The sequence below is a fragment of the Chenopodium quinoa genome, unplaced genomic scaffold, assembly GCF_001683475.1.
Source record: "Chenopodium quinoa cultivar QQ74 unplaced genomic scaffold, ASM168347v1, whole genome shotgun sequence".
Lineage (NCBI taxonomy): Eukaryota > Viridiplantae > Streptophyta > Magnoliopsida > Caryophyllales > Amaranthaceae > Chenopodium > Chenopodium quinoa.
The window spans coordinates 6,694,347-6,703,100 of NW_018742329.1; the positions used below are offsets into that span (position 1 = coordinate 6,694,347).

The 8,754-nt window shown below is 30.7% G+C and overlaps 1 protein-coding gene across 1 annotated transcript; it reads right to left on the reverse strand.

Annotated features, from left to right (window-relative positions):
- On the reverse strand, positions 1-1,027 carry LOC110691132 (dof zinc finger protein DOF1.5-like). Its single transcript, XM_021868054.1, has one exon. The coding sequence runs from the start codon at positions 790-792 to the stop codon at positions 301-303; it is 492 nt and encodes a 163-aa protein (XP_021723746.1). The 5' UTR covers positions 793-1,027; the 3' UTR covers positions 1-300.
- Positions 1,028-8,754: the final 7,727 nt, after the last annotated feature.

The window sequence follows — 8,754 nt, forward strand, 5'->3', positions numbered from 1 at the left end:
TAAACCAATGCTAAAATAAATCTAACATAGCAAGATTTCACATGATTACATTTCTTTTTTATTATAAATGGCCAATTATAATCAAAGTAAATAGAGTTTAACACAAAAGATTACTCCAAATTACCCAAAGGCTAAATTTACCTTTTGTTAAGGAAAAAAAATAACTAATATATATACATACACCAAAATTTCATCATTAACAATAATTTTCTTAGTGCTTTTTTTTTTTTTTTTTTAGTTATTGATCTACAATTAAAAACAAAAGTAGAAAATACCAAAAAAATAAAATAAAAATAATAATCAACAAGTTTGACCAGTAGACTCACTCCTCCTCCTCTTAACCTGAAACTCATCATGTGTGAAAGCGCCACCGGTAGCCATAGCCGCAGCCAGTTGCCAGTCATCCACAACCATTCCATCTAAATCAAATTGCTCGATATTCACTCCATCAAGTAGGCAAGTCTCTCCAAACATGCCGCCGCCTCGGCCAGGTGGTTTGGCTTTTCGTCTACCAGCCCCTATGGGAACATTCCTAAGGGCTCCGCCAGCGGTCCAGTACCGCTGGCAGCCCTTACAAAAATGACGAGGTTGATTGACATTGTAATTGTTGAAATAACAAAATTTTGTTTCCATGCTCTTGCACCTTGGACAAGGGATAATCTTATCTGGCCTCTTGTGAATAAGATTGTTATTGTCGTCGTTGTTGTTATTGTTATTCTGTTCGGGTTCATTTTTGTTTTCTTGTTTTACTTGTAACACGATTGTCTGGCCGAATAATTTGATTTCGGCCATTTTACAGAGAGGAAAGAAATAATAAAAAAGAAAGAGACGGAATTTGTGAAAATGGGGAAGTGGGTATTTTTTGTTGGGTGTTGGGGAAGAGAATGAGTTATTAGGGTGTATATATATATGTAAGAGATTATACAATAAAGTGCAAAAAAAGGGATTGACCACAAAGTGTTTGTAAAAAGTTCCCAAAGAAAAAATTGCACCAAAAAAGGAAGAAAAAAAAAGGGATGCATGTGATAGTGAGAGCCGCCAGATTTTATAAAAAGAAAGGAATGGTGATTTGCAGAAATTATATAATTAATTAAAAAAAATTAAAAAGCATAAAAAGTTTGGCGTAGAAAAAGTTGATGCTGAGCTTTTTGTCCACATCATTACTCCACGGAAGCATCTATATTTTCTCTCTCCTAATATTATTTTATTTATTTGTATTATTAATTTGATTTTTTTGTTGAAAATTAAGGAAAAAAGGTTGGTATTAAAGCCAGGTAGGTCGATCGCTTACAAAGTAACCAAAGTTTGAGGGACAAGGAAATTATATTGTTGGAGGACTATTATTGAATGAAGGCATAAAGTATTCACTAATGTATGTTTTAAGGGAATTTGTTGATTGTTTTTCTTATTGAAAATATAATGGTTTGGCGATTTTGGAGATTGTGTGTCTAATTGAATCTGTATGAATAGTGAAAAGATGTGGCAAATGGATGGAAGGGTGGGCGAACGAAATATTTGAAAGATATTGATTATAGCTAGTGAGTATGATCGGTTTTATGTGTTTATGTTGATTTGGATTACAACAAGGATTTAGATTAGTTTGGATGGAATTAGTTATAGACCTTATAGTCCATTGGATCTAGTTCAAGATGATAATATTGAGTGTGTTGCTTTCATGAATAATTAGTTAAACCTTGGACTAGATTTTTTTTTTTTTTTTTTTTTTTTTTTTGTGAAACCAATCAAGCCGGATAGTATTAGCAATCTTATTTAATAATGTTAAATTGCATTTTTGTTTTCAAGGATCATGTTTGTGCTGTAAATATTGTGTGTGCGAGTCAATCACAAGATTGTACAGTGTTTAGAATATGACTCTTAACATTATTTGCATTAACAGAAAAATAATGTTGATTAAGCTTGATTTTTTTTTTTTCAACTTACATAATTATCACTTCTTGATCTTTAAATTGATTTGTTGTAAACTTAGTTGCCAACTAGATTAATCCCGTGCGATGCACGATTTTAAAATAAGAATTGAATTATAGACTTTTAACACGTATTAAAAGAAAATAACTTCCTCAGGGTTCGTTTGGCATCACTGTGGTTTTTGTTTTTTGGTTTTTTGTTTTTTAAAATCATATGATATGTCATATAATGAATCAAAAATTAGTTAAACTTATTAAAATCATGATAATTTTGAAAACTGACAACAGAAAAGTGGAAACACTTTTTTCTTATTTCCGATTTTTTGTTTTAAAAAAAACTGAAAACTAAAAACAAAAAACAATGCCAAACAAACCCTCATTTTTCCAAACTAATTTTTCTTAGCTTTTTGAAACCTTCCTAACTAATTCTTCTAATTAAATATCAATATACAATTCCCGAAAGTGCATAATTTTCATATTTTAATTAACTTATACTCCGTATTATTAACGATTGTTAACAACTCGTAAATAACTAAATAGCATAATATGTGTTGAAAACCCAAAATTTAAAATTTAAAAATTCAAATGGAATATATTTTCAAAGCTATGATAAATAGGGTAGCTTAAAAGTGAAAAAAGATATATGACATCATCCTTGCATTTTAGAGGGAAAAAATTAAATAAAAAAAAAATTGAATCTTACTTCGGTTCTTCGACCTCTCGATTGAAGATGATAAAAATATAAAAAGTTAATATTAATAAACTTAGCATAATCTTATCCAATTTGAGACTATCTTCGTTCTATGAACCATTATGTAAATTAACTTTACTTATGCTCAAATTCAATTCGACTAAACTCATGTTCAATTCAATTCAATTCGAATAGATTTATCTTTACCTTTGCATTTGTCTACTTGGCAATGATATAAACACTAAACTTCACATGTATTGGAAACTTTGTCATTTAATCTGATCTATTGGCTTACTGTCTCTAAATTATTGTAAAATAAATATGAAAATCAAATAGTTTATTGGTTAAGTGCTAAAAATTGAGATCTAGACACGAAAAAAAAAAAAAGCTTAGATGTCTAAACAACCAAATGCGAAAAAAGAAAACAGTTAATGTATATGCGTATGTTTTGGGTTTTAAGTTTTAACTCATCAACTTGTCCAATTTACCTATTATCTTGCTTAATATAGGCCATCTATTTTATTTCTTCCATCACTAAACAAAACTTTTCTAATTTGTCTTTCATCGGAGATAAGTCTGCCTTACTATTAATTTTTTAATGGAGAGATTAGACCGCCAAATCACCAAAATCTATTGATTACAAACCAAACTAGTTATGTACTCCTAATATTATCATCCAATATAATGAATTGTTGGAAAAAATTCAGCATAGTTGGACTTTAATATATTAAAAGATATTAATATATTGTACTAAATATTACTAGAAATTACATATTATTTTCAAGGTACTAGGGATTGAGAAAAGTCGTTGTAGGATATTTCATGACATACTTAAACCAAATATTTAATTAATATTGTGATTCTTTTCGTTCACTTTTCATTTACCCAATGAGGTTTTTTGGATTTAATTAACATGATGATTAGTAGGTAGCACATGGTTAGACCTTAATCTATGGCTATTGTCACAAGCTTCTTTCTTTATTAGTGTACTAATAATTATCTTTACAAGCTACTTTGTTTATTGTTTTATGCTTTATAATTTCCTCTTTTTCTACTTTCTTTCCTTTTGTGCCAATTAGTGTTTATTCCTTAGATTACTTATCTCACAAGCTCTTGGAATGTAGAAAATCGTACAGATAGAATAGTTATTAGTTAATACAAAACATAAAAAGTACTTCATTTTTGTAATTTACTCAAAGACATCTGAGTTGCATTATTTCTCTCTCTCTTTTTTTTTTTTTTTTTTTTTTTTGGAATTGGTAAGGAGAAGGGCCTTACCGACCGGACTTCTCATAGATCCTTTCAACCCTCTCTATCCCTTGATTATGTCTTTTTATTAATCGAGGTAAAATCCATAGAGTAAGTACATTTAAGATCTTCAAGGCAAGCAATCGCATTGGTCTGTATGTGTAGTTGAGTGAGCAAGACATTAATTATTTTGACTAGAAACGACATCGATCATCCACAAAATCACGAGGGAATAATCCAATACTCACTTATTAATTTGTTAAGACTCATTCACTTGTACGTATTGTAGCAAGAGCATAACCCATGAGTCTTTGAAGCTCGATATGTACTTAATTAGGGTGGGGACGTGGGGTGAATTGATTACGTGATGAGACCAATTGTAAAAATGTAAATTCTTAAATGAAATCTATTGTACTCGGACTTGGGCAGTTATGATACGTGTCTAAGTGTTCAACTCGACTGTTTTTTAAAATTTTGCTATGATTTTGAACTAAAATGAATTGTCTAGTATCCAACTTATGTTCGAGTGTCGAAAGGTCCCGCATGAGTATTTGAGGATCTGATATGAAGAGTCTAAGTAGCATATAGAGAGATCAGCTGTTGAAATTGGTACTATTAAGTAGCAAATTAAAACTTTTTTTTTTTGTAGGAAATTAAAGCATTTATAATTATAAGAATTTAACGAGATTCAACTTCTAATTGATTTTATAATCTATTGCATCCTAATCTCTTTTATTAATCAACTCAAAATAATAAACAAATCTATAAACTCAAGTCCTTCCTTTAATACTTTATGAAGGCCATTCCCCCACAAAATTGGAAAAAATTGATAAACCGTGTGGTTTTGTATTTAGCATAATGGAATGAATTTCCTTCCTTTTATAAATGATAAATTGTACTGTATATGACTATACTAGGTCTATGTCTACGCACGCGTTACGTATGAAATGATTTGGTAAAAAAAAATGAAACAACTAATGAGCTATTCATCAATTTAATTAAAAATTAAGGAATTGAATGTATAAATTTCAACGATACCGTACAATACTACAATTAGATAGTATTGGATTATTGGAATATATAATGAAAATTCATATTTTCAAAGCTCGATCTACATTAGTTATCACATAGATCTAACTCATTTTTGGAAAATTTGGCATGCATATAGGGCTGTACATGCATGGACTAATATAGCTTTGTTTCCGAATGATCAACACAAACTTAATTGGTATAGCACAAGCACAACTCGTTCGAGCATGAGACGCGTTGGCAGGACACGTAGGCCTACCTGCATGTCTTGAACCATGCTCAATTATAACCGATATGAACTCTTTGGCCTATAAAGAAACAGAGGGAAAGGGAGGAGGACTAAATCCATTGTTTGGATAGCAATTTGAGGGGTGAGGGAATGGAGAGAAAAACTATCGTTGTCTACCTTCACATGAGTACTAGGTGTTTACATGGCTACACCAAAGTATCTAGGAATGAAATTTTAATAGTGGTTATTTGAAATATAGCTATCATAATATATTAATGATTATATGTTCTTTATAATTGACATATTTTCTCCAAGTAATAAATTATACTACGTGTTACTTTATTTTTGTTAAAAATAGTATTATCAATAATTTTTTTTTTTATCAAATTTTTAGTTTCATTTATATAATTATTGTTGTTGTTGTTGTTGTTGTTGTTCATTGTACATATGATTTGAACCAAGGACAAAGGGATGGGGGGGCTGGCTGGTGGAGGCCCGGCCTCCCCCGGCCCAGATTTGCTGTCCATATATTATATCTGATGGCCCCCATAATTCAAGACACTTATATAACAATAAATATAACTTGTCATGTTGGTTGGGTAATGTTTTACTCAAGAACAAGGTTCCACTTCAAAGGCAAATAAGAAGGGGGTTTTTATTCAATGAATATCATCAAAACTTAACTAGCGAGTAAAATGGAGGATGATTTTCTTAGAGATGTTTTGGTTGTATAATCATTGAGTACGATTTAACTAATGTTTTTTGGTGACAATAAAATATTAGTAACAATTTAATTTTTTCCATCAATCTATTGTCTAATAAAGTCCGGCCCACATGACTTGAAAATCCTGGCTTCGCCTCTGATTTGAACTGATCCTATTTTTTATCATCAAAATAATATGTGAGTCATATCTCAAACAACCGGTAAAAAAAATCTTTTGTATTTTTTTTTTTTTTTTGAATAGCAAAAATATTTCATTAATTAAAAATCATACAACATCTATAATAGAGATTCGACGTTAACAAATACATAAGATATTGAATCAAATAGAATTTCCCTTCATAAAAACTACGATCGTCGAGTATATCTTGCATAGCGGAGCATCTCCCGCTTATATCGCTGAAAATTACAGCCTTGTTGGAGAGACAATCTAACGATCCTTTGTAGCCGTGAGGATGTTTTCCTTCTGATTCATCTGTTCATATTCGAAAACTTGACAACTTTTTCACCAACGAAATAATTTCACGACAATCCATTAGATCTGCTACCATGGATTCAAAACTAAGAAATTTCTCCCTCAAAAAGAGGAGATAAACCTTGTCTTTCGAAGGAGGTAGAAAAACCCTTGTCTTTCGAAGGAGATCGGAAACCCTTTCTTTCGAGGGAGAAAAGTTCCTCCCAAAAGGAGGAGATAAACCTTGTCTTTCGAAGGAGGTAGAAAAACCCTTGTCTTTCGAAGGAGATCGGAAACCCTTTCTTTCGAGGGAGAAAAGTTCCTCCCAAAAGGAGGAAGCATTATTATAAACCTAAAAAAACAATAAAGAAACAAAGTTTGGGGCTTTCCACCAGTTAAAATCGATGGAAGCCCCTTCAAAATTCAACAATGGAGACTAGGGTTTTGGAGAGAGAAATGAGGAGAGAGAAAGGAGAGGTTATTTACTTTTGTACTTAGGAAGGACTAGTTTATGTTATGTCAATATACTTCCTCCGTTCTTTTTTACTTGACCTGTTTCTTTTATCACGCTTGCCAATGCAAGACTTTAACGATCAATAACTTTAATTCTCTATAAGTAAAAATTTTAAAATTTACATATTATGATAGTACTTATTGAGATGAATTCAAAAATATCAAACATGAATATATTTTTCATTGCATATTATTTACAAAAGACGGTCAAAGAAAGGGTGATGAATAGTGTAAAAGTCAAAGCGGGTCAAGTAAAAAAGAACGGAGGAAATATGTTATTAATTGACAATTTTTACGATTAATGTTTTTTTTTTTTTTTTTTTTTTTTTTTTTTTCCTTATAGGAACACTAGGCTATCCTCTTGAGAAGGAATGCCTAAATAAAGATGCAAAATCCTGACAATAACAGATTCGATGAGGTGAAAAAAAAGGCCCAAAAAAAAGGCCAAAAAAAAAAGAACAAAAGCAAAAGGCATCGACAAGTTTTCTGTGCAATGAATCAAGAATTATCCAATGAATCAATCATATATCGCAAGTTAACACCTTAATTAAGTCATTAGATTTAGCCTTTTTCACTTTATCTTTAAAAACATCTTTATTTGTGTAGTTAATAAACTATCAAAAGTGCGAAAGGAACAACGTATGCCACCAAACCAAATTTTCTCAACGGCCATTATGAAAGATGCACTCATCCTCTATGTTGGATATGCTTTTTCCAAGTAATGCTATTCCTTTTAGCTTCAATTTATCCCTTTTTTTTTGGAATCATAATTTTTGCAAATTTCTAACTTAGATGCCTTAGAATAACTATTAGGTTAATTGTAATTTAATCGCTTAACAAAAATAAGATGGTATTTACTTAAGCTCCATTTACAAATTGCTCCAGTTATCATTCATCTTTGTAATTTGTTATTATACTGTACTTTAAACTCGTGTTTTACATAATTTTAAACAATTGAGGAATTATACAGTACATATTACATAGTACTTACCTTTAATTATTGTAATTAACTTTTTCAAAAGTCATAACAAGCACTTTAAAAAATACTTTTAGCATTCAACAATAGTAATATGACATGGAATTTGGAACCTTGAGTCAATTAAAGGTAGGTTTCAACGTTAAATATTATGGTAAGTAATATTTATAATGTTAAGTAATGGTTTGCTTTAGGGGAGTTTCTTTAACAAACAAATCTTCTTATTTTATGTAAAAGCAATCTCCTTTCCAATAATATTATCTGTTAGTTTGAATTTTATTAATTTTTTTTCCCTTCACACTACGTCACAACATGCAGACGATGCAATCATGCAAACAAGCATTTTTGCGTCTTTATCTTTTTTCTTGGCAAGGAAGAAAGATACGGAGTGCCAATTTACATTTCTTGAGGTTGCTTTAAGAAGAAGTTTATTTCTTTCATGGTGAAATTCTAAAACAAATACTAATTGAGAAACTAATTATATACTCCGTAACAAATAACTACACATATGCACTACAATTTGTTATATAATTCTTTAAATAAAAAAGGACAAATTAACGGAGAAAATATAATTTGTAGGAGGATCAAGGAGTGGAGGGATAGTTAGTCCCTCCATCCCCCCCGGTGATCAGAGTTCGATCCTGTACCCCACCCCTCCCTTGATAGGAGAGGTACTTTCGTATCTTACCTAAAACTTAAAATAAAAAAATGTTTGAAGGAGGTATTCTAGATTTCTAGTCCTTGAGAAACAACTACCTCATCCATTTCTTTAGTCACGTTTGCCAACACACAACTTCAACCATTCATATATTTAATTACCGATAAGCAAAAATAATGAACATATGATATTTTGAAAATATATATCATGACGAATCTAACAAGATCTCACATGACTATATTTTTCATTATGTATAAACCACAAAACACGGTCAAAGAGAAGTGTGTGAATAGTGCTAAATCAAAACGTG

Coding starts and splice junctions, on each gene's coding strand:
- LOC110691132 (XM_021868054.1), bottom strand. CDS start 792: ATGGCCGAAATCAAATTATTCGGCCAGACAATCGTGTTACAAGTAAAA.